Below are 27,026 nucleotides of genomic sequence, written 5' to 3' on the forward strand. Positions count from 1 at the left end.
ACCCAGTTTTCCTGGTTCTCAGCCCACTGCGTTAACCTGCTGTAAGGAGTGTTTTTATTTAGGGGGGTCCTTATATTAAGGTGCACTAACTGATTTAGCACACGCTAAATTCTAAGACATCCATTATGTTCCTGGGGTCATCTTAGCATTGAGCGCGTGCGCTAAATCGGTTAACGCACCTTAAAAGGACCCCTTAGTTTGGTTTTTATTTATTATAATTTATTTATGTAGTTAATTATGTTCAAATACTAGTGCCTCGCACATTCATTCTGTAGCCTATCATGCAGACTGGGTGCCCACTGACAGAGAGGCTGTGTCTAAAAAGGCAAAAAAGTGTTGTATTTCTTGGAGGGGATACTTTCTAATCTGGGAATGTGTGACCTTTAGCTCTGCCTCTACTGCCACCTGTTCATCACAGCAACCAATGACAAAGCCTGGAGAACCTATATAAAACTCCTTCCTCCCATGGACTGGTTTACCACTTTCTCGTCTAGTCAGTGACAAGAGCTGCAGGCTCTGCAAAGTAGCTAGAGGGAAACATTCCTTCCCTAAGCACAGCTGAGCAACATGCTGCGGGTGAGGTGTGTGAGAGGAGGTAGCCGGGGAGCTGAAGCGGTTCATTACATTGGATCCATGGTTTGTATCTCTGCTTTTTCTCTTAGCTCTTTCGTAGACAGGGTACTATAAAGTGTTTGTTTAATCTGAATTATGAATGTGAGCATGGAACCTGCATAGAATATGGCTATGCAGGGTATAAATCAGGGGTGTTAAAGTCCCTCCTCGAGGGCCACAATCCAGTCGGGTTTTCAGGATTTCCCCAATGAATATGTATGAGATCTATTAGCATGCAACGAAAGCAGTGCATGCAAATAGATCTCATGCATATTCATTGGGGAAATCCTGAAAACCCGACTGGATTGCAGCCTTCGAGGAGGAACTTTGACATCACTTGTATAAATGTTTAAATAAATAAATACATTTTTGACCCCGGTGGGACTAGCTGCTGCGCTCTTCCTTGTTGACTGATATTTTGGTTGTCGCTGCTGTGCAGTTGTGGAGGCAGCAGACGTCACTGAATTTAGGAAAGAAATGCATTTGCCAGAACTCCCACTCCTTGCTGTTTTCCTTTTTTATTTAATCATTTATATTCTGCATATCCTACAATTCTATGCGGATTACAAATTCTTCAGGTACTCAAGCATTTTTCTCTAACTGTCAAGGCGGGCTCCCACTCTATCTGATGTACCTGGGGCAATGGGGTTAAGTGACTTGCCCAAGGTCACAAGGAGCAGTGCAGGATTTGAACCCACAACCTCAGGAAGCCAAGGCTGTAGCTCCAACCACTGCACCACACACTCCTTTGAAATAGCTAAGAAATATGTTTTAGGGATTCACCATGGCCGTGCAAACATATCAGCATGTTAAAAAAAAATAAATAAAAAAATAAGCACCTGGATTACTATGTCCTCATCTGCTCACCTCATGGTAAATAGAAGATGGCTAGAGGAAATTAAAAACTACGTTATGTCAAACGGTGGAACTTGCACCCTTCCTCCTGGTATTTCCACCAGTGCCTCAGTTGGATTAGCAGAGTCTCTTGGCCACTGTTTGGAGAAGCCCTCGGCTCCTGCTTGCTGCAGTGCCCCAGACCTAAGTCCTCTAATTCTGAGACCAGCTTCTTCCTCCTGGGTTAGAGCAGAGCACCTTTATCTGTGTCTGGACCCCAGACCATTTTATAGGCAACTAGGCTTGGCTCGGGGCTTACTAGCCTCCTGAAAAACTGCCCACAGTAAGAAAGCAGTTCCTTGCCATGTTTGACCACCGGAAGTCTGAGGAATCCATCTCGTTTGTTTACAGTGTAAAAGCATAAGAATGTGGCTCACTGATAGCAGCAATCTCGAGAAGTACACTTTAATGTCTAAAACAATAGGTCTGGGATTTACAAGGGCAAAAGATGACCCCCCACCGTGCACTAAACTCAGCTCCTCAAAGCATTGCTCTCAACCACAGTAATCAGTCTGTCCTCCAGGCTCCCAGTTGCTGGCTGTCCCAAAGGAATGAAAGAGGAGCTCAGCTCAGTTTCCTCATCTTATCTTGGATACTGCGGCCCAGCATGAGTCATTTGGCCCATGCCAAAGAGCAGCATCCCCTCTTTGCAAAGGTGCAGTGTATTGACTTTTTAAAGGGGGAGGGTGCAGCACGGTGTTCAAAGCCATAGCCTCTACACCAGTGTCTCTGAAACTTTCTCGAGCCGGGGCACACTAAAGGTAGTGGCCATGGCTTGTGGCACCCAGAAGCGTGTGGACATCGCCGTGATGACATCATCACGACGACGTCCGCGCATGTGTAGAGGCCCTCCAGATGGGCCCTGATACGCCAGTACGGGGTGCCAGCAGGGAAGAGGGCCGGAGAGAAGGAGAGGCCCTGGCGCCAGCTGATTGCCTACAGCAGTGTTTCTCAAGTACTTCAAGCTAAGTACCCCCTAAGTCTAACAAATGTCAACTAGGCCCACCCAAGCTCTGCTTCAGATCCCATGCCCTTTACTAATTGTAATGCAATTTTTTCCATTCATTTTTCATATACACACGATATACACAGCAGATATAAATTCTCAAAACTGAAAGAGTAATAGGATCAAATCCAGCATGTCATATGTCTTTAAAAGAAAAATAGGGGTCACGTGATGCCGGGCGCTTGAACGGACGTGTCTCTCTACAGCTCCGGGCCATGCCGATATAAACCTGCACAATACCCTCCGTAAATTTAGATTTTTTCTGCTTTTTACGCTATATCTTTGTGCCCTTTGCTTGGCTGACTTGGTGGCACGATTCTTTGGAGCGCTTGTACGTGCGATGACCGCAAAAACACAGCGGGGTGTACGGGACAAAGTGAAACAGCAGGAGCCGAAGATGGCGGAAGGCCACGAGGTTCCAATGTTTACACTACAAGAGGCCGCAGTGCAGGAACTCACCCGATCTTTAACCTTGGTGATGGAGGACAAGCTTGCCAAAATACATACATTTATGGAGGATATCAAAGAAAGCCTTGATTCTCATGCGGGTCGTTTGCAGCGTGCAGAAGATCGCGTGGCACGCCAGGAGGATCAGGCTGCTAACTTTGAAGAACGGCTGCGCGCCCTGGAGTCCACTAACAAAACCCTGATGGACCGCGTAGATGACCACGAAAACCGAGGGAGGAGAAAGAATTTGCGTTTCATCGGTTTTCCCGCTTCTATCCGAGACGTGGATCTCCGCAAGTGCCTAGAGAGCTGGCTGCTAAAGATTTTGGACCCTACGGATCCGGGCATGTCTATTCAAATCGAGCGGGCGCACCGCGTGGGCCAAAGGCAGGACGATGAAACGCGGCCGCGCCCTGTGCTCGCCCGGTTCCTTAACTTTGCGGTTAAGGAAAGGATCCTGGCTCACTATCGCAAGGGGGCGGATTTATCTATGATGAACTCAAAATCTTAATTTTCCAAGATTTTTCCCCCCAAGTTTCCTCCAGCGCAAAGCGATGGCACCACACTGCAACACCTTGTATTGCTGTAACATCCGAGTATCCCTCCTTTATCCAGCCCGGGCTCGGGTTTTCTATAACAATAAAGTTCATTATCTGGAGACACCAAGAGAGCTGGAGCAATTCGTTCTTCAACTGCCAGCTCCTGTGCATCCTGAATCGGTACCTACCTGACCTCATATGCCGGGGACTTGGATTTTTGCATTGCGGCATGGCCGCATGTGCTCTTCTATGAAGCGCCATCGATGTGAGCCTAGCGGTTGGCGGCAGATGGCCTTGATTTTCGCTCCTTAGCCAGCGGCAGTATTGTCCTGGTGGCTGTACCTTGACTTTTATACCTTATTTGCCAGCAGTGCACCAGGAGATTTGTTTCTTTTATTTATTCATGCATTTTTCTCTTGGATGAGGCTTTGATGCCGGTTTATCATTAGTTGCCTTTTCTTTTATCATTAGTTGCCTTTTCTTTTATTAGATGCTGACATAAAGCTGCTTTTATGTTATATTGTTCTATGGTATTGTCGGTTATGCCTTTACCCTATGTGTGGGGCATGGCCTGGAGCTGTTATTTGTATTTCATCCTCACTTACTGTTTGTTGTTCTGGGACGCTTGTATGGTTCTGGGGGGAGGGGGGACTGGATTGAATGTGGGGAGGGGAGTGCATGGGGTTTTTGTATGAATGTGTATGTATGGGTTTTGTTTGGGTTCTGTGCTTATGGCTGTCTCTGGCTCACGTAGATTATTCTCTTGTGCATTTTTGTACTGCTGTCACTCATGTGTGGAGGGGGGATTCGGCTGGGACGTCCCCCGCTCCGTGTTTCTGTAAGTATATGCTTTGCTATGTAACTGTTACCATACATGTAATGCTATGTCTTCTCTGACAGTGACATCCCTCAATGTGGATGGGATCCACTCTCCCATCAAACGTGCCAAACTCCTTGCATACCTCCGACGAGAACGCACGGATGTAGCTTTTCTCCAGGAAACACACTTCACAGACGAGGAACATCGTAAACTAAAGCGGGATTGGGTGGGTCAGATTGGTTTTGCTTCTTACAGCTCTAGACAGCGTAGGGTGGCTATCCTCATACATAAACGCATACCGTTTACTGTTCTACAACAGGTCTCGGACCTTGATGGGAGATATGTCTTGCTAGTGGGTGAATTATGGGGCCAGTCCATCATTTTTTGCAATATATATGCCCCTAACACTTATTCGCACGCTTTTTTCTCTCACCTTGTAACTCTCTTGGCCCCCCATGTTTCTAGTTTGCTTGTGTTGGGGGGAGACTTCAATGTGCCTGCTAACCCAGCCTTAGATTGCCAGCCAGTGAGAGACGCCCCTAGGGAACATTTCAACAGGGGTGTGAACTACCTCATGGGAGAATTGGGCTTGTTGGATGTTTGGAGAACTCTACACCCCGAAGAGTGTGATTTTTCCTTTTACTCCCACCCCCACCTGTCTTATTCTCGTCTTGATTATTTCCTTGTTTCTGAACTCTGGTTCCCTAAATTTGCCTCGGCCTCCATGCTCGCTCCGACTCTATCTGACCACTCTTTGCTCTCTATCTCTCTTCAGTTTTTGCAGTCCTCCGGTGAACGCACATGGCGTATGTCACCACAGCTTTATACCGATAAGGTATTTCATGAATATTTTTCCAAAAAATGGGAGGAATTTCTTCACACTAATTCTGTCTTGGATGTGGGGCCTGTTGTCTTCTGGGAGGCTGCAAAATCTGTCATGCGTGGTCACATTTTGGCATATTCTTCTGCTCTGAAGAGGCGACGGGAAGGTGAACTCCTCGCCCTCACTCGGGAACTGCAAGAGCTTCGACGGGTACACATCTCCCAACTTACCCCATCGATCAGGGCCTCACTGAAACTATTGAAAGATAAGATCAATCATCTCCTTGACGCGCGAGCCCAACGTAGCATATATTTTTACAAATATAGACTGCATGCCTGGGGTAACAAAACAGGACATATGTTAGCAAATTTGGTCAGACCACCCAAGGCCAAGCACGTCATCACCGGTATTAAGGACAGGACGGGCCACCTACACACTAACCCTACGGATATCGTGGCTCATTTTGTCAGTTTCTATCGAGACCTTTACACGGCCTCCCCGGTTGACTCCCAGGCCCGAGATGATTTTTTCAGGGACCTCCCTCTGCCATCTCTTGGAGGAACAGGGGCAGATATTGAACTCCCCCATCACGGGGCAGGAACTACAAATAGCTATTGGTAAACTTACACTCGCAAAAACACCGGGCCCGGACGGTATGGGGCCGGAATTTTACAAATTGTTGCCCCCTGCTGTTTTGACGACATTGCAATCCTACTACACCGGACTAATGACCGACCTTCCACCTGGGGACACTCATAATCGAGCACACGTTATCCTTCTCCCCAAACCAGGCCGACCCCAGGACCAATTGGGCTCATATCGACCAATTTCCCTTCTCAACCAAGACGTCAAGATTTTAGGTAGTATACTGGCGGCCCGTCTTAATACCTTTCTGCCGGAGCTGATCCACGAGGATCAGGTCGGCTTTGTTCCCGGCCAACATGCATCTCTGAATCTTTTAAAGGTTTTGTCGGTTTTGCAGTCATCCCATGCGCCGGGGGACAGGGCCCTTATCGCCAGTCTTGACATTGAGAAGGTGTTCGATATGGTCTCCTGGGAACATCTTTTTTGGGTCCTGGGCTGTTTTGGCATCACTGGTGATTTTGTTCGGTGGGTGACGGCTCTCTATACCCGACCATCTTCGCAGCTTTTGGTGAATGGGGCATTGTCTGATTCTTTTCCTTTAGGACGTGGCACCCGTCAAGGATGTCCGCTGTCCCCTCTCCTCTTTCTGCTCTCCTTGGAGCCTTTGGCACAACGTATCCGACAAGACTCCTGTCTTGAAGGTCTCCGTGTAGGGACCCATGAATTCCGCATTAGTTTATTTGCGGATGACATGCTTCTTTACGTAAATCATGCTGACACCATTATGCCCCGTCTTATGACACTGATACAAATTTACGGGCGTTTTTCATGCCTTAAGATCAATTTTGAAAAGACGGAGGCTCTTTTACTTGGGACGTCGGGTGTGCCTCGATGGACTGAGACCCTGGGCGTGGGAGTGGCGCCTGGGAAGCTTAAATACTTGGGAATAATGTTTATTGCGACCCTAAGCGTTTATATACAGCCAATATTTCCGCCGCGCTTGGTAAGATCAAAACCTTGTGCCATCGGTGGCAAACCTTACCACTGTCCCTTATGGGAAGGGTTGCATTAGTCAAGATGGTACTTTTTCCCAAATTACTGTACCCTATTCAGACTATCCCCGTTTGGGTGTCTTCTTCTGATGAGCGTTCTTATCTTGCCACTATCAGATCTTTTATTTGGCGAGCTGGGGCACCTAGAATCAGTTTTTCTAAACTCTCTCGGGCTAAACAGCACGGTGGCCTGAACATCGCTGACTTACGCATGTACAATGTGGCAGCTTTGTTTCACTGGATACACCCACATTTGGCACCTGATTCCTGTTCTCCCTCGACCCTTTTGGAATCCTGCTGTGCCCCTATCTCCTTTTCCTCTTTTCTCCATGGCTGTTCTGGGGGGGGTTTCAGCCTTCCCTCTTCTTCTTCTACTTTCTCTTCCTCTTCCTTCCTTCCTTTTCTTTTCTCTTTTCGGAAGGCTTGGGCATGGTGGCGCAAGAAGCAGAATCTGCTACCCGATTTTTCCCCTTTTCTTTCTCTCCTTCGCAATCCTGATTTCCCCCCAGGCATGAAACGTTTATGGGGGTCTGTTAGATCGAGGAGAGCGAGATACCACTGTGGGGGCGGTTCTGGACATGGGAGGGGGGCTCTTTCCCTCTTTCTCTCAGGTGCGGGCGCATTGGGGTCTCCCCTCCCAACTCATTCATACATATTTACAGATACAGCACTATATTACTCCTCAACTAGCTCGCCATGCGGGCCGATGGGAGAGTGGGTCTCTTGATAATATTTTTCTGGAAACCCCGTCGTCCAGGAATACTATTTCCCGCTGGTATTCTGCGTGTAGAGACCACCAACCTGAGTTGGGTTTGGTGACACTAGCTAGGGACTGGTCCTCCGAGCTGGGAAGGACTGTCACTGTTCAGGATTTGCATATGTTCTTTCAGAACATTTATACCTTGGTTAAAGCAGTCTTTCTTCAGGAGACACAGTTTAAAATCCTCCATAGAACATATATAACAAGAACTTGTGGGGTGCTCATGCACTTATGGACCGATGCTCTCTGCACTCGCTGTTCACAAAGCCCTGGTACCTTTCTCCATACCTTTTTTGACTGTCCAACTCTCACGATGTGGGGCCGGGTTCATCACTGCCTTGAATCGGTCCTTCAATATACTTTTGAATGGAACTGTGTGGCGCTTCTGCTAGGGGATGTCCAAGATTTGATATAACAAGGTGTAGACCTTCCAGCCCAGAAATTCGTCTTGCATGCTGTTCTTCTGGGCAAAAAACTTGTTTTGCAACAATGGTCTACTGCAGAGGCCCCTGCCTTCAGTCTCTGGCTTGCCAGAATGAGGATGCAGGCCAGATTTGAACTCGATACTTATTCCTCCAGAACTCAAGCTGTGTGGATTACTTATTGCGCACTATGGGACCGTTTTTTGGCTTTGCACCCACCTGCAACTACACCTTCCTGACTTTTGTGTTTTCCTGAGGCAGACTTTGAAATGGAAGGCTTGGGTTCTCGTTTTCACATTTCACATTTGACCTACTGTAATTTGCTTTCCTCTTTTGAGTTATGTTTATTTTTTGGCAGCTCTGTTGAGCCTCGGTTAATGTGTGCAATGCCTGCTTTGGGTTTGAATGGGAGTATGTGTGTGAGTAGAGGAATGTCTGTGAGTTCGTATGTTGATCTGTGAGATTGCATTGGGGAATCGTTTGGGGATTCCCAGGTTTCTCTCTATTTCTTTGTTAAGTAAAAACTGGGCAAGTGTGAACCATGTTCTTTTTTGTACCATCATTATTGCTATTGTTCTGCGAATTCTATTTGTTCATTTCAATGAGATGGTTTTCCGCTGTTCTGCAACCTGTACATGGTTTTGATTGCCTAATAAATATGATATAGAAAAATAAATACTTCTTAGTACACACTATGTTTCGTTAAGCCCAATTCTTTTCTCAAACCCTTTTGTGAAATATGCTGTGAATATCTGCATTTTAAGCAAGCGACACTGTCAGTTTTCTGTAGTAGATGATGCATTTCGTTTCTCTCCATTAGTTGGCCAAAGGGTTCACAGGATGGGTGCAGCGAACTTTCCAAAGCACCCAGGCAGCAGCAGCTCCTAAAAAAGTCTGTTTTGCTGATGATAAAGTTACTGATCCTGTTACTAAGGACCACCCTGTCTGCTCATACAACGAATGGGACCCACTGGAGGAAGTGATTGTAGGGAGAGCTGAAAATGCCTATGTTCCACCTTTCTCTGTGGAGGTTAAGGTAAAATTATATTGCTTTTTTCCTCTGATGTCATGGGGAGAGGACTGCAATTATGTTTATTGTTTATTGTGGGGTGGGCAATGAGGGCCAGAATCCAGTCAGGTTTTCAGGATTTCCCCAGTGAATATGCATGAAATCTATTTGCATGCACTGCCTCCCATTGTATGCAAATGGATCTCATGCATATTCATTGGGAAAATCCTAAAAACCTGACTGGATTCCGGCCTTGTTGCCCAACCCTGTTCTATACCGCTACTAATGACTGGGGAGTCAATTCAGAGTGGTTTGCATGAGCTTCAGTAATGGTGTTACAATACATGAGCTTCAGTAAAGGTAATGTTGTAGTAAGGTGGGGTGGGGGGATGGTCCGCCCTGGGTGCCATCTTGGTGGAGGCGCTGACACCCTTCCTCCTCTCCCATCCTGCTCCTTCCTGACCATCCACCCCCCTAGGTACGCGCATGCACTCCTTCCCTTCTCTCATACCTCTTTAATTTTCCTGGTGCGAGCAGTATCACGAACCTGCTGCCCCCATCAGTATCGACTCTCTCTGATGTCACTTCCAGGTCTTGCGCCTAGAAAGTGGCATCAGAGGGAGAGCTGACACGATGCAAGCAGCAAGTTTGTGATGCTGCTCACACTGGGAAAATTAAAGAGGTACAGGGGAAGGAAAGGGGGCACACGCATGATGGGGGTCAGGAAGGAGCTGGGGGGCAGGGAGCTACTGCCCCGGGCACCACTCAACCTTGCTACACCACTGAGTAATGGTATTACAATACACGAGCTTCAGCAAGTATTACAATGCATGAGTTAAATATGTATATGTTACCTATTTACACCATCTATTATAACAGCTTCTGTGTATCATATATTCATCTTTCTTTGTATTGCCATGCTAGAGTGTGTAGTGTTATGTGAATGCTTATTACTGCTTTGGGCAGGGTTGCCAGATTTTTCTTTTGGTCCAATAAAGTCTATATCTTCATGACTACGGCCAATAGCTAAGATGCTATTTATATGTTGACATTGAACCCAACTTTTTTTTAAAAATTTCTCAATGCTGCATACAGGTGTAATGCATCTTCTTCAGAAATATCTTCAGGGCTCATTCTAGCACCTTTGTGCACACTGATGCTAACCTGCGGTAAAATCTATGCATCTAAGGCAGTAATGAGCCTTGGACGGTGTGGTCTTCTCAGAAACTTTCCACAGGTGAACTGTGCCTTCTGCTTGATCCTCGCTGATAATCTCTCTCTCTCCCCTCTTCCTCTCTCCCCCCTCCCCTCTCTTCCTCTCTCCCCCTCTCTCTCTCTTCCCCCCTCTCTCTTACTTTCTCTCTCCCCCCTCTCTTTTTTTTCTCTGCCTGCTTTGAAAGGGAAACTGCTGCACATGAAAAGTCTTGGAAATTAGTTTCCCAAAGTTGACTGTTGTTGCTAACTGATGAACTTGGCAGACTGTTAAAATTTTAAACACTCATGATAACTTTTTATTTATATTGCAATGTCATACTGTTCAAACTTAACAACTGCAGATTTTTGTGGTCTATCTGCGAATGCCCCCCATGTGAATAGGGTTCTCTAATGCCCTCAGCCACTTGAGTTATGCCAAGAAATCAGCATCTTGTTAGTGGTCTGACAGTAAAGCACTGACATGGGGAAGAACACAGATGCTGCTGGGATGCCATCAGCATCTGTTTACATATTTTGGAGCAGTACTCTGGTGGCTAGAGGTGTAAGCTGAGAACCAGAGTTCAAATCCCACTGATGCTCTCTCTGTGTGACCTTGGGCAAGTGACTACCACATGTACAAACTTCAGGGCCCTTTTACTAAGCTGTGCTAAAAAGTGGCCAATGCTATCTACTTTTAGTGCAGCGGTAAAATGGCCCCATTTCCCATTATTCCTGTTAATGGCCATGTGCTAATTTCCCCAGATAGCACATGGCCATTAGCGCATGAGCACTTAACCAACATCTGTTTTCTAAGTGGTAAGGGCTGACATACTGATCCTAAGCTAATTGGTTAGTACGTGGTGATGCAGCTGTGAACATAAGAACATAAGAAGTTGCCTCCACTGGGTCAGACCAGAGGTCCATCGCGCCCAGCGGTCCGCTCCTGCGGCGGCCCATCAGGTCTGTGACCTGTGAAGTGGTCCCTGACTATTTCTATAACCTATCTCTACTTCTATCTGTACCCCTCAATCCCCTTATCCTTTAGGAACCTATCTAAACCTTCCTTGAACTCCTGTAGCGTGCTCTGGCCTATCACAACCTCCGGAAGCACGTTCCATGTGTCCACCACCCTCTGAGTAAAGAAGAACTTCCTAGCATTTGTTCTAAACCTGTCCCCTTTCAATTTCTCCGAGTGCCCCCTTGTACTTGTGGTTCCCCACAGTCTGAAGAATTTGTCCCTGTCTACCTTCTCTATGCCATTCAGGATTTTTAAGGTTTCTATCAAGTCCCCTCTAAGTCTCCGCTTTTCCAGGGAGAATAGCCCCAGCTTTTCCAACCTGTCAGCGTATGAAAAGTTTTCCATACCTCTTATCAATTTAGAAAAGTTTTCCATACCTCTTACTGATTAGCGCAATACATGTCTACTCTCCACCCCTCAGACACATCCCAGCACTTAAAATAAAATCTGTTTTATAGTGTGTGGGAATCATACACTTAGCCCAAAATTACCATGAAATGCCTAAGCGTGCCTCACTGTAGAGGTTTTTAACCTGCAGTGGGCACGCCCCTTCTACTACTACTATTTATCATTTCTATAGCACTGAAAGGTATCCACAGTGCTGTACATTTGACATGCAATAGACTGTCCCTGCTCTGAAGAGCTTAGAACCTAATTTGGACAGACAGGATATACAGGGGCTGGGGAGTTTCTCAAGAACGATATAGTGGTGCTAGAAAAGGTTCAAAGAGCGATCAAGATGGTAAAGGGGATTCAACTCCTTGCGTATGAAGAAAGACGAAAAAGGTTAGGGCTCTTCAGCTTGGAAAAGAGACGGCTGAGGGGAGATATGATTGAAGTCTACAAAATCCTGAGTGGAGTAGAACGGGTCCAAGTGGATCGATTTTTCACTCTGTCAAAAATTACAAAGACTAGGGGACACTCGATGAAGTTACAGGGAAATACTTTTAAAACCAATAGGAGGAAATGTGTTTTCCACTCAGAGAATAGTTAAGCTCTGGAACGCGTTGCCAGAGGATGTGGTAAGAGCGGATAGCTTAGCTGGTTTTGAACAAGTTCCTGGAGAAAAAGTCCATAGTCTGTTATTGAGAAAGACATGGGGAAAAGCCTCTGCTTGCCCTGTATCGGTAGTATGGAATATTGCTACTCCTGGGTTTTAGCCAGGTACTAGTGACCTGGTTTGGCCACCGTGAGAATAGGCTACTGGACTTGACTGACCCAATAAGGCTATTCTTATGTTCTTAAATAGCTAATTTCATGGTGAGTGGGAGGAAGTTGAAAGCAGCCTTGAAAAAGTGGGCTTTTAGCTTGGGTTTGAATACTGCTAGAGACTGAGCCTGACATAATGACTCAGGAAGTCTGTTTCATGCATACGGGGCAGCAAGATAGAAGAAAGGAGTATGGAGTTAGCAGTGGAGAAGAGTATGGCTAGGAGGGACTTGACTGGGGGGGGGAGATAAGTGAAGAGAGATATTGAGGGGCTGCCGAGTGAATGCACGTGTAGGTCAGTAAGAGGAGCTTGAATTCTATTTGGAAATGGATGGGGAACCGATGAAGTGGCTTGAGGAGACCACAGCTTAGTTAAAGGGCCCTCTAGGATGCAAGTCTCATTCTGCAAATTGTCTTCATTATTTAAATATATGCAAAGTAAGATATGATATTTATTTTCTGTTTGGAAAATGATGATATTTGGATAATCAAGATTCTGAGTTTAATTATCAAAATCTTTTTTGGGGGGAGAAGGGCTAAGTTCTTGAAAGTTAATTAGTGGGGGAGGGAGAAACTGAAGATTCATCTGATAACCTTTGCACCATCCATGTATTTCAGATGGGAAACAATATTACCGTAGATATATTGTATAAGTGGTAAATAAATCACATTCACAATAACAAATATTGGTATGTGTTTTGGTTACCTTGAAATCCCAGGAAAGATTAGAGCTGTGCAATCTTTTTAATTGTCATGCTCAGTCATTCTGGTATTATAAAATGCACAAAACTCTTTAACTTGAATAATTACATGATTTATTTATTTTAGGGATTTATATACCACCCATTGAGGTTATCTAAGTGGTTTACATACAGGTACTTCAAGCATTTTCCCTATCTGTCCAGGTGGGCTCACAATCTGTCTAAGGCGCCTGGGGCAATGGAGGATTGAGTGGCTTGCCCAGGGTCACAAGGAGCAGCGTGGGATTTGAACTCGCAACCTTAGGGCACTGAGGCTATAGCTCTGACCTCTAGGCCACTCCTTCCTCACACAGCAAAAAAGGAGTAGAATTACTATAATACAATGTAAAGAACCTCTTTCAGGAACAAAGTGCGGGCTTTTGACTCGGTAATATGATCCTTTCAAAGGGAAGAAAAATTAGATGCCTGGCCTCAGTGGTTATCTGTTTGCTGAGCAGGACAATGGCATGAAACAGCTGCCATGCACATTTCTCGGGAGATGACAGTAGATTACAGCGTACTGTACACTGGGTGTTAAACCAGGACACGTGAATTCCAGGAAGCGTGTAAGCGGCCTCACACTTCTTCTCAGTTACCTTTTCTTAATATGTGCTCTGCAGGCTTTCTAAGAAAAAAGGAAAGAAGAAACTCGGGGCCAAATTATGGAATATGCCTAGGACATAAGCGAAATATATTTAGAAAGCTGAACTATGTCACCGACTAAACCAGAGTTTCATGTGCATGACATATGATATTTAACAGCTGATGAAATGGGGAAAAGCTGACAAGTCCATACGATGTTTGCTTTAAACAACTTCTTTGAGGCAGAGGGAAAGAGGAATGTAATTAAGAGATTGACAAGTCACAGATGATTTTGTGTGCCTTTTTTTGGCACCCAGAAATTTGATGTTATAAATGTTTTAAGCTGAAGTACTATACTTGCTGCTAATTTCATTCAAGAAGATATGATGAATTATTTTGGTGTCCTTTTGGTAGACTTTTCTTCCATAGAAGGCTACCAGCTGATTGGCAAAGGCAGGGGCACAACTATAGTGACAATTTAAAACATTGAATAGGTATGAGTGCCATTTGCATGCAGTGAATGCAAAGAGATCTCATATCTTTTAGAGCAGTGGTCTCAAACTCGTGGCCCGGGGGTCACATGTGGCCGCCAGGTACTATTGTGAGGCCCTCGGTATGTTTATCATAATCACAAAAGTAAAATAAAAGTTTCTTGATCATATGTCTCTTTAGCTATACATTACAATATTATTATTGAGACTTACATAGTAACATACATAATAACATACATAGTAGATGACGGCAGATAAAGACCCGAATGGTCCATCCAGTCTGCCCAACCTGATTCAATTTAAATTTTTTCATCTTAGCTATTTCTGGGCAAGAATCCAAAGTTCTAACCGGTACTGTGCTTGGGTTCCAACTGCCGAAATCTCCGATAAAACCTACTCCAGCCCATCTACACCCTCCCAGCCATTGAAGCCCTCCCCAGCCCATCCTCCACCAAACGGCCATATACAGATACAGACTGTGCAAGTCTGCCCAGTACTAGCCTTAGTTCAATATTTAATATTATTTTCTGATTCTAGATCCTCTGTGTTCATCCCATGCTTCTTTGAACTCAGTCACAATTTTACTCTCCACCACCTCTCTCGGGAGTGCATTCCAGGCATCCACCACCCTCTCGGTAAAGTAGAATTTCCTAACATTGCCTTTGAATCTACTACCCCTCAACCTCAAATTATGTCCTCTGGTTTTACATTAACTATTTCTTCTGAGGCCCTCCAAGTACCTACAAAACCAAAATGTGGCCCTGCAAAGGGTTTGAGTTTGAGACCACTGTTTTAGGGTTACCATATGGCTCCAGAAAAAGGAGGAAAGATTGAGATATCCGGGTTTTACTTCAATTGAACACAATGGAAGTAAGGAGGATGGATAGAGACATCTGGGTTTGACTTCCATTGAAAGCAATGGAAGTAAAACCCGGATGTCTCAATCCGTTCTCGTTTTTCTGGAGCCATATGGTAAGCCTATATCATTGTGGACCTTGAGAACTAGATTTGAGGCCCCTGATTTAAAATGTAAGATAATGCAAAGTTGTGACTTTCAAATGATGCTCTAAGGATTGGAGTCCGTGCTTTCTATGTGCTAAGGGGGTGATTTTATAAAGAGCCAAGAATGCGTGGAAATAACCAGAATGCCACCATATTGTATTCTGAGCTGAATTTGATAAATCAGTGTCTCGCAAACTTCTGGAAGCTGCGGCACACTAAACCCTGTGCCGCAGCTGGAGGGCTTCCGGAAATGCCCAGCTGTCGACATGATGATGTCACACACATGCGTGACGGCCCTCCAGATGGGGCCTTGAGCCGCCAATGGGGAAGGGGGGTTGTGAAAGGAGAGGTGTGTAGAGGAGGAGAGATGCCGTTGTTGACTGACTGCTTATAGAATCTCACCATGAGAGGCTCGTCCTATAAGCAGTCAGCCAGCGCCGGTGCCTCTTCTCCTCATCAGCATCACAGCACACTAGTGTACGACGGCACACAGTTTGCGATTCACTGCAGTAAATGGTGCTCAAAATTACATAAGAATTGCCACTGCTGGGTCAGACCAGTGATCTACCGTGCCCAGCAGTCCGCTCACGCAGCGGCCCTTAGGTCAAAGATCAGTGCCCTAACTGAGACTAGCCTTACCTGTGTATGTTCTGTTCCAGTAGGAACTTATCCAACCTTGTCTTGAATCCCTGAAGGGTTAAAAAAATAATAATAATAAATTAGTGCTGAAAGGTATTCTATGAAGGGCATCTGGGATGGGTCCCCTTAAGAGATCAGTGTGTAGCACTAGGATCCGTATTCAACTACACCAAGTGAAACCAGGTGTAAATTCCAGTGTGCAAGTTGGGTATGGGTCCATACTGCACACATCTTAAGAAAGCGCCCCTGACCCGCCCACATCCGTACCATCATTATGCGCCATATGCAGATCTGCACGGAAACAGATAGGCGCTATTCTATAAATGGGCATGTAAGTGTGTTTTGACACAGGTCTGCCATTTCTGCCCCATTTTGGCACTTTGTATCCATTAATATGCTTTTTTGTGCCGAGTTATTGTCATGGAAGTAGCCCCTAGCGTTAGGTGTCGTATGTCAAATCTAGAAGTATTTGTGCACAAACATGAGTAAATGCCAATAATCTGGATACTTGCTGTTCTACAGAATAATGCGTAAACATGATGAATGACAGTGGACAAAAAAGATTGTGTCCAATCCAGGTTCCTAGTACCTGGCCAAAACCCAAAGAGTAGCAACATTCCATGCTACCGATCCAGGGCAAGCAGAGGCTTCCCCCACGTCTTAATAACAGACTATAAACTTTTCCTCCAGGAATTTGTCCAAACCTTTCTTAAAACCAACTACGCTATCCGCTGTAGATGTGTCTGAAGTGCTATGCTTGTACTCTGTGTATTGAATCTCCTTGTGACCTTGGGCAAGTCACTTAGCCCTCCATTGTTCCAGATACAAAACTTAAATTGTGAGTCCACTAGGGAAAGAGAAAGTACATGCATACAACCTATGTAAACTGTTTGGTTGTACCACAGACAAGGCAGTACATTACTCCCCTGAAATTTGTGGGGGTTCCATTACAGGAACCCCCAAGAATTTTGAAAAACCACAAATGGGGGAGACAGGAGAGGGCTGTTGGAGCGCCGGCAGGTGAAGAAAATCACTTGCGTTCTCCTCCAGCCACCTCTTCCTGTAGTAAAGTCGGGCTACACCAATCAGGAGCTGCTTTGACATGCAGCTCCTGATTGGTGTAGCCCAACTTTACTATAGGAAGAGGTGGTCAGAGCAGACCGTGAATGAGCGAGTCCATGATTTGCGAACCACAAATTTGTGGGGGAATACTGTATATCGAATCCATGACCCCCCTAAGTGGTGTATTAAAGGGGGGGCAGTCCGCCCTGGGCGCCATCCCCCCTGCTCCTTCCCCATGCCCCTTCCCTCGTTCCTCTTTAACATTCGCGGTGCAAGCAGCAAACTCCAAGCTGTTGTTTGCGCCAGTGTTGGCTCTTCTTGACGCCACTTCCTGGACCCGTGCCTAGGAAGTGACATCTGAGGAAGGGCCAACCCTGGCATGAGCAGCAGGTTGGGGTTGCTGCTCGTGCCATGAACAATAAAGAGGTACGGGAGAAGGGGAGGAGCCTGTGTGCATAGCAGGAGGGGCGGAGAAGGAGCTGATGGGGGTGGGGATGGGCACCACTACCCCAGACACCTCTCAGCCTCGCTACGCCACTGGAACCCTTTCTACAGAATAGGCTACCAGTAAGTATATACTTTTCCCTCCATATTCACGGTTTCAGCACTCGCGGTTTTGCTTATTCGCGATTTTTCACTTGCTGACTCCTCCCCCCAAAATTACATCATGAATAAAGTAGTGTACCAATAAAAAGTTTGGCGCTTACCAGCTTTCACAATCGCTGCTATTATTTGCGATTTTGATATATTACAGGATGGCTTTTACAAAAAAACGTGAATAGCATATAAAAAGTTATTTGTGGTTTTTCCATATTCGCAGTCATGTTGCGCCCCTAACCACCGTGAATACGGAGGGAGGAGTGTATTACAGGCAACTTTAGATGTCTCTTTACAGACCTGCCCTGCATATATATGCTGTGTACCACTGATGCATCCGCTTTTCTTCCAGGCCAACACATATGAAAAGTATTGGCCATTTTATCTGAAATACGGAGGTCAAAGTTTCCCCAAGGAACATGTACAGAAGGCAGTTAATGAAATTGAAGAAATGTGCAATATTTTGAAAATGGAGGGCGTAAATGTTAGGAGACCTGAACTGATCGACTGGTCGGTGAAATATACAACGCCTGATTTTGAGTCTTCAGGTAAGCGACACAAGTGATGATGTGTTTCTTTTGACATTGACTTCTGATCTTTTAGTCAAGGTTATGCTGAATCTTCAAGTGATTTCTTGGGGCTCGGTTTACTAAAGTGCACTACCTCATTAGCATACGCCAATGTCATTAAAGTGTGCTGTTAGTAAATAGATCTCATTGCGTAAAATAAATAATGTACATCAATGCTTGCAAGCACACAGTAAGACATTTGCATATTTTAGTAAATGTAATCGTTTCCTCTTAAATGCATGATCCTTGGTCAGCTTAGCCTTGGGTGTGATGGCACAACATACTCTGACATTTGAGTTAAATTTATGATCAGAATTGACGATGAAGTTGATTGAGGAAAGAAACCAGGGTGTACATTACAAAAAACCAGCATGGCTGCTGTATCTGTAGCAGGTCCCTGCCCCATTCCTGCAAGCTCCGTCCTCCTCTGCACAAGCCTCAAATACTTTAAAATCCTAAGTAGCGACATTCTAGAGCTCAGATTGTGATATCATAATGCCTCATTCCACCAATGCCTAAGCTCCGTTCTCATCCGCACAAGCCTCAAACACTTTAAAATCCTAAGTAGCGACATTCTAGAGCTCAGACTGTGATGTCATAATGCCTCATTCCACCAATGCCTAAGCTCCGTCCTCATCCGCACAAGCCTCAAACACTTTAAAATCCTAAGTAGCGACATTCTAGAGCTCAGACTGTGATGTCATAATGCCTCATTCCACCAATGCCTAAGCTCCGTCCTCATCCGCACAAGCCTCAAACACTTTAAAATCCTAAGTAGCGACATTCTAGAGCTCAGACTGTGATGTCATAATGCCTCATTCCACCAATGCCTAAGCTCCGGCCCAATCTGCACAAGCCTCAAACACTTTAAAATCCTAAGTAGCGACATTCTAGAGCTCGGACTGTGATGTCATAATGCCTCATTCCACCAATGCCTAAGCTCCGTCCTCATCTGCACAAGCCTCAAACACTTTAAAATCATAAGTAGCGACATTCTAGAGCTCAGACTGATGTCATAATGCCTCATTCCACCAATGCCTAAGCTCCGTCCTCATCTGCACAAGCCTCAAACACTTTAAAATCATAAGTAGCGACATTCTAGAGCTCAGACTGATGTCATAATGCCTCATTCCACCAATGTCTAAGCTCCGTCCTCATCTGCACAAGCCTCAAACATTTAAAAATCATAAGTAGCAACATTCTAGAGCTCAGACTGTGATGTCATAATGCCTCATTCCACCAATGCCTAAGCTCCGTCCTCATCCGCACAAGCCTAAAACACTTTAAAATCCTAAGTAGCGACATTCTAGAGCTCAGACTGTGATGTCATAATGCCTCATTCCACCAATGCCTAAGCTCCGTCCTCATCCGCACAAGCCTCAAACACTTTAAAATCCTAAGTAGCGACATTCTAGAGCTCAGACTGTGATGTCATAATGCCTCATTCCACCAATGCCTAAGCTCCGTCCTCATCCGCACAAGCCTCAAACACTTTAAAATCCTAAGTAGCGACATTCTAGAGCTCAGACTTTGATGTCATAATGCCTCATTCCACCAATGCCTAAGCTCCGGCCCAATCTGCACAAGCCTCAAACACTTTAAAATCCTAAGTAGCGACATTCTAGAGCTCGGACTGTGATGTCATAATGCCTCATTCCACCAATGCCTAAGCTCCGTCCTCATCTGCACAAGCCTCAAACACTTTAAAATCATAAGTAGCGACATTCTAGAGCTCAGACTGATGTCATAATGCCTCATTCCACCAATGCCTAAGCTCCGTCCTCATCTGCACAAGCCTCAAACACTTTAAAATCATAAGTAGCGACATTCTAGAGCTCAGACTGATGTCATAATGCCTCATTCCACCAATGTCTAAGCTCCGTCCTCATCTGCACAAGCCTCAAACATTTAAAAATCATAAGTAGCAACATTCTAGAGCTCAGATTGTGTTGTCATAATGCCTCATTCCATGAAATTATAATGCAATATAGGGACAGAGAATAAAAAAAATAATCGCACTGCGAAGGAGCTTTCTGAGTCTGCCTAGTTGTTCACAACTTCGCTGTTTCCAGTTGTTATCCATAAGGATCCCCAGTATATGATACTCTTTTAGGACCCCTGAGGAAGGAGTGTTTCTTAGAAACACAGACTGTGTCGGGTCCAGGTTCACCAACCTGTTTGGATACAAATGGTTTTATGTTCATATCAGTGCTTGTTTATTAAAGACTTGGCATCTTGTACACCATTCCTGCAGGGGTTTTTTTTTTGTTGTGCCTTGTTCAACATATCACTGTAGTTCTGTTGGATTTTTTTTTGTTTGTGTTTGTCATTCAATAACAAATCACCCACATTCTTAAAAAAAAAAGTAGGTGTCTGTTTTCCTTTATAGGATACTAGTGTAAGTGGGTATCTATGCTCGATCTCACTTAGACACAACATAAGAACATAAAAATAGCCATACTGGGTCAGAACAATGTTCCATCTAGCCCAGTATCCTGGTTCCAACAGTGGCCAATCCAGGTCACAAGTACCTGGCAGAAACCCAAATAGTCAACATGCTACTGATCCCAGGGCAAGTGGTTTCCTACATATCTGTCTCAATAGCAGTCTATGGACTCTTCCTCCAGGAACTTGTCCACAACCACTGTCACCACATCCTCTTACAATGTGTTCCAGAGCATCTATGGAAATAGTTTTTCACTCAAAGAATAGTTAAGCCCTGGAATGCGTTGCCAGAGGTTGTGGATAGCGTAGCTAGTTTTAAGAAAGGTTTGGACAATTTCCTGGAGGAAAAGTCCATAGTCTTGTTATTGAGAGAGACATGGGGGAAGCCACTGCTTGCCCTGGATCGGTAGGGACCTGAATTGGCCACCGTGAGAATGCTACTGCTTGCACCGTGAGAATGGGCTACTGGCCTTGATGGATCATTGGTCTGACCCAGTAAGACTATTCTTATTTTCTTGTGCCCAGAGTCCACTCCTGTAAAATATAAGCTATTGCAGATATGTGCTTATTTATAAAATAAGGCTTATGTGCATATATGACCTGCAAGCATGTATGAATGCTAGTATTCTAAACGGTGCTTATAGTAACTGTTAGCAACTGCTTCACAGAATTACTCTGTCTACCTGGGATTTAGCGCATGGTTACGCTAACAGTTAATGCAGTGGCTTGGCACTCCTGTGTGGAAAGTAGTGTGAAATGGGTGAGGGATGGGCATGAACTGCTTCTTGCAAATGACGCAGGATAACTAACCACATGCTAACTGTTACTGCAGCAGAAAACACTGATCCTTGAATGCCAGCTGCATTTATCTGTCATGCACTTAACACACAGTAAATATTTTTTTCTTTGCGTTATCTCTATGGAAAATGCTGGGCATGTCCGCAACAGTTACCACAGAGGCTTTGCAGCTACTGCACATTAATTTTTGCAACTAAAGAATGGTAACTGCAAACCTTAGCCACCTTAACCTGGACAAAGAGCCGGGTTTTGAAAAGCCGTCTGGACTAGAGAGTTGCGCGGGGATAGAAATCACACCCATCCCCACCAGTATCCTGCCCATCCCCGCGAGGAATCCCCTCTGTCCCCATAAAAAGCAGCAATTCTGACAGTTTTGATTTTTTTTTTAAAGTCTTAGTTTATTTAAACTAACAATAAAATACAATATAAACAAATAACAATGAACAGACATAAGAGATGCATACATCACCGGAATGAATTAGAATAGACATTAGGTCATGTGACTATAGTTGTATTTTTTTTTTTTTTTTTTTTTTTTTGCAATATAGCACTCATATCTGTAGAGCAAACAAATCTGGTTCCACCATCTGGCATAGGTAACTTGTGAGAGGTCCTTCTAGGATCCACAAATGGTTTTTAATGCAGCAATGAGTAAAGAATCAAACAATACAGCATCAAAATCATTTTAAGCAGAATTGAGAGAAGCAATTTTCAGGACAATGGTTGCATAAGAAAAATATGCCAAAACTGAACTGGAAACCCCACAACAAACTCAGCAAGTACTTCATTTTGTACTTAACACAATTGGTGGCATAACCACGAGAGGGGGCTGAGCCTCCCACTTTGAGCTTAGCCCCCCTCAAAATGACCATCTCCCTTGCTGTAGTTGGTGGGACATTTTGTTTTTCCATCATCTTGGTCCCTGTTTCTGCTTTTGTCTATGTTCTACTAATTCTCTTGCCAGGCCTCGGGAACCCCGGTTCCATCCTTGTAGGAGTCCCGTGAGCCTGGGGGGGGGGGGATCCCCGCATGGGACCCAAGTGATTCCTGAAATTCCTGTTCCCATGCAGTCCATGTCCAGTGAAAACTGGACATCTGGTATCCCTAGTTAAGAGTAAAAAAGGTGATAGCATTAACTGAACTCACTGGAATGAGAATAGGACATAATGGTATTCATGTTACATTTCCTTCACAGGTCTTCTGGCTAGGGTCTAAAATTCCAGGAAATGGCTTTTAATACATTTCCCTCCCTCATATCTTTTCCTACAAGATTTAAATTGCGAGCCCACTAAGGACAGAGAACGTACTTGAATATGCAAACCGCTTTGCTTGTGCCACAGAAGGGCGATCTATCAAATGATATAGTAAACTGGTTAAATCAGTGCCATCTACTCCCAGTTCTTCAGGGTACAAAGAAGTCAGGTTTTCGGGATATCCCTAACAAATATGCATAAGACAGATTTGCATACAGTAAAGGTGATATGCATGCAAATCAATATTGTGCATATTCATTAGGGATCTCCTGAAAATCAGACTCATTTGTGACCTTTTGAAGTAGGAGAGAATACCAGTGGGCTAAGTGGAGCAAATGCATTAGTTTAAATCTAGGGCAATTGGAAGAGGAAAAGAATCTTTCTTGGAGGAGTGTCTGATCACTCAACACATGAAGGCCCTAGAGCTACAGCTGGTGGGACAGGAAGAAAATTAAACCCGCCAACAATCTGACAGCCGTCCTCCATCTGTTCTGCCTCCCATATGTTAAATTCATGAATCGTTGCACATTAATCAACCCTGATTTTACCACCAACTATGTCTTGAATATGCAGTTATGTATAAATGTTTATTACTTAGAAGACGTTGTCTCCAGTAAATTGGGTTGGTTGCAAGGATTGTGGGTTGAAATGTGTCTTGCAAATCCTAATCAAGTCTTGCTTTCTTTACAACCAGGTTTATACGCTGCCATGCCTAGGGATATTTTGCTGGTTGTTGGGAATGAAATAATTGAGGCTCCGATGGCCTGGCGTGCTCGATTCTTTGAGTATAGAGCTTACCGGCCTCTCATAAAGGAGTATTTTCGACGAGGTGCAAAGTGGACAACTGCCCCCAAGCCAACAATGTCCAGTGAACTCTATGATCAGGTACTTGCGTTTTCATAGCTTCTGTCATCCAACCAGTATCCCAGCTAACTGATAAATAACCATTTTTTCTATGTAGTGTAGGGGCCAATGTAAGGGCCCTGTGGCCCCCAGGGGCCACACAGATAAACTCACCCCCACAACCATTACAACTTTCTCACAGTACCCAAGCTATACCTTTTCTCTCCAAAAATATTCTTTTCCGGAAGTACAACACACATCTCACATACACACAAAAAGAGAAGATATATATATAAAAAATACACAAGCAAGCAAGATTTTAGAAGGCAAATATTTGTATCACAACTGCCATATCACCACAAATTACAAGAGAGGGTGAAGGATACTTATACAAGTAAAATAAAAGCAAGAATTTTCTTTAGCAATCTGAAAGCTTTCTAATGGATGTCCCTAATTCACAGTATGGTGCACTAGAGGGAGAGTAATCTGAAGCTCTCTAAGTGCAAACAAAAACTCTGGACTGACAGCAGATAGCAAGAACAATTAGAACAGGCTAAAAAAAGAGAGCAGTATATCACAGAGGAATAGTCTCATGAATGTTACTGAAAAGATGCAAGTAAAATTTGGTCACCCTACTCACAGTAGTCTCAATGAATACCATAAAGCAGGGGTGTCAAATCTCGGTCCTCGAGGGCCACAATCCAGTCGGGTTTTCAGGATTTCCCCAATGAATAGGCATGAGATCTATTAGCATACAATGAAAGCAGAAACTGGGCCTCTTCTCCCTCGAACAGAGGAGATTGAGAGGGGACATGATCAAAACATTCAAGGTACTGAAGGGGATAGACTTAATAGATAAGGACACGTTGTTCACCCTCTCCAAGGTAGGGAGAACGAGAGGGCACTCTCTAAAGTTGAAAGGGGATAGATTCTGTACAAATGTAAGGAAGTTCTTCTTCACCCAGAGAGTGGTGGAAAACTGGAACGCTCTTCCAGAGTCTGTCATAGGGGAAAACATCCTCCAGGGATTCAAGACAAAGTTAGACAAGTTCCTGATGAACCAGACGTACGCTGATAGGGATTATCTCAGTCAGAGCGCTGGTCTTTGACCAGAGGGCCGCCGTGTGAGCGGACCGCTGGGCATGATGGACCACTGGTCTGCTCCAGCAGTGTCAATTCTTATGTTCATTGGGGAAATCCTGAAAACCCGACTGGATTGCGGCCTTCGAGGACCGACATTTGACACCCCTGCCATAAAGCATACTAACCTCTGATTTTGAAAGGCCCAAAAGAGCCCCTTATTTGTGTGGCTTCTCGTTGTTGGAGTTCTACTGTGTGTCCATCAATGATATTTTTTTTCTGTATCCTGCAACTCTTTTGTCCAAGCACAGTTATGGTGAACATTGGTTAGTGTATATGTATTTGTGTATAAATAGCAGTTTCACATGGTACAGTCCTAGGTGCAAGCTGCAAGACCTCTGGTCCCCTAATGTAACTTGATTATCCACAAAGTTTACCAGAAAAATATCTCTAGGCCCTAGCAAATAGTAGGCCTGGCTTGAGTGTGTGCACCACCTCTGGTCTAAAGGAAGCAGAACTTGAGATTTCCATCTAGCGAAAGTTTCTGTTACTTAGGTGCCTAGTAAGCAGACTTAAGTCCTTGTAGCATTGTTCTTAACAGGGTCAGAGGTTCTCAGGGCTCTGCATCCCATCACAGCTGGATAGTCTGACACAGCCGCTGTCTTCTCTTGACTTTCTGTGGTAGTATGTACTCCTGCTTTGCCAACAAACTCTTGTCACTCACTGGTGCAACTCTTCAGTTTGCCTCTCCCTCACTCTTTTTCCAAGTTTCCAAGTTTATTAGTTTTTTTTTTATATACCACCTATCAAGATTATCTAAGTGGTTTTTACAATCAGGTACTCAAGTATTTTTTCCTACCTGTCCCGGTGGGCTCACAATCTATCTAGCGTACCTGAGGCTATGGAGGACTGAGTGACTTGCCCAAGGTCACAAGGAGCAGCGCGGGGTTTGAACCCACAACCCCAGGGTGCCGAGGCTGTAGCTTCAACCACTGCGCCACACACTCCTTTCTCACAGCTCTTTCCTGTTTTCTGCAGGAGTTCAGGTCCCAGCTACAGTTTGTTGTTGGGCTATCTGATCTCCTGCAGCTCTTTCTTATTCTTCTCAATCTGTGCTCTTTTTCCATTTTCTGCTCACGCTGGACTCTCCTGCTTTTCAGGTCAGCACTGGACTAGAGTTTTTGCGTTTCTGTTTTCCTCTGTCTCACTCTGTCTTTTTAGCCTGTCTTCCTCTGTCTTGAGGAGGGAGAGTGAAGAGCTCCTTATCTCCCTTCAGTCCAACTGATGCTTCTAGGTCAGACCTTTTCTCTCTTCAGCAAAAGGACCCTTTGATCTTCTGGCACCTACTTTTCTTCCCAGCTGGGAGGAGCCTTAGGCGGCTGGGCCAATAAGAGCCTTAGGCCCCCTCCCTGGCACATCCCAGGATGTACCGGGACAGGGAAGGCCTACCATTTTGAAGAGGTGGGCCTGCCAACCAGAGGGAGTAGGCATACCTCCTGCCTACTTCGTGAAGAGGGTGGAGTGTGGCAGGGGGTGTTCGTGGGGGTTGGGTGATGACGGAAGCAGGAGGGAGTGGGCATCCCTCCCGCTGCCGGGGCGATGTCAGGGAATTGTGTTACGGCAGTGGCGGGATGGAGTGGGCATTCCCTCCTGCCTACGTCAGGAGAATCGGGGGGGGGGGGGGGTGTTGTGCGATGATGGCGATGGGAAGGAATGGGCATCCCTCCTGCTGCTGGGAGGGGGAGGTAACAGCAGGGAATGGCATCCTTCCTGCCGAACTTCAATTTGGGGGGTCTCTTTTTTTATTAGAGGGTGTATTCTGCACATGTGCCGATTGCTATCACCAGCGACTCATCCCATGCAAATTTAGTGACCCTTCGTGAACCTCATTTGCATGTGCATTTTTTTAGACTATAACTTGTCTTTTTCAAATTATTACATTTATGGCCGCATTAGCGGCCCATCTGATTTTAGTGCGGGTGTTAGAGAATCTGCTCCTGAGTTTCCTCCTCTCCTGGTTAGTCTAGTTATGTAGCTAGAGGGGGGAGGTCCAGGTGTTCTCCCTGCTGCCAGGGCCAAAGCCTCTTTAAAGATGTTGGGCTTCTCTCAGGTGTAGCTCGACTGGCTTCCTGCCCTTGCCACAGCTATCTCCATGACTGCAGCTGTTTCCATCCCCCTCTTCTGGATGTCAGGAAGATCATGGTGGTTTCAGCAGCTCTTGTAGCTATATTCTCTCTCTCCTCCTCTCTTTCCCCTTTGCAACAAGCTTATTTCTGGAGTGTTTCTTTTTTTATAATTCTTTATTCATTTTAAAAACAACTGCGCATAGCTTTGGGACGCCGTCCCTGAAAACGGGAAATTTTGGTGTCCCGAAGCGTGGGAAGGATAACGGGACAGTCGGTCCAAAAACGGGACTATCCCGTTGAAAACGGGTTGTATGGTCACCTTAAGGATGGTCTATAACTGCTCCAGCTACATTCTTATGTTACTATTAAATTGCTGCTGTCATGCTCTCTCCGACCCCCCAGTTTGTCC

General features: G+C 45.1%; 1 protein-coding gene across 1 annotated transcript in view; it reads left to right on the forward strand.

The window, feature by feature from the left end:
• Nucleotides 1-491: 491 nt before the first annotated feature.
• Nucleotides 492-27,026, forward strand: part of GATM (glycine amidinotransferase) — a 51,358-nt gene continuing 24,823 nt past the window's right edge. The window contains exons 1-4 of the mRNA XM_033920341.1: nt 492-636; nt 8,781-8,996; nt 17,856-18,051; nt 23,263-23,453. Coding sequence (XP_033776232.1) covers nt 568-636; nt 8,781-8,996; nt 17,856-18,051; nt 23,263-23,453 — 672 coding nt within the window. The 5' untranslated portion in view covers nt 492-567. The remainder of the gene's footprint in view (nt 637-8,780; nt 8,997-17,855; nt 18,052-23,262; nt 23,454-27,026) is intronic.

This window comes from Geotrypetes seraphini, chromosome 14 (genome assembly GCF_902459505.1).
Source record: "Geotrypetes seraphini chromosome 14, aGeoSer1.1, whole genome shotgun sequence".
NCBI classification, from domain to species: domain Eukaryota; kingdom Metazoa; phylum Chordata; class Amphibia; order Gymnophiona; family Dermophiidae; genus Geotrypetes; species Geotrypetes seraphini.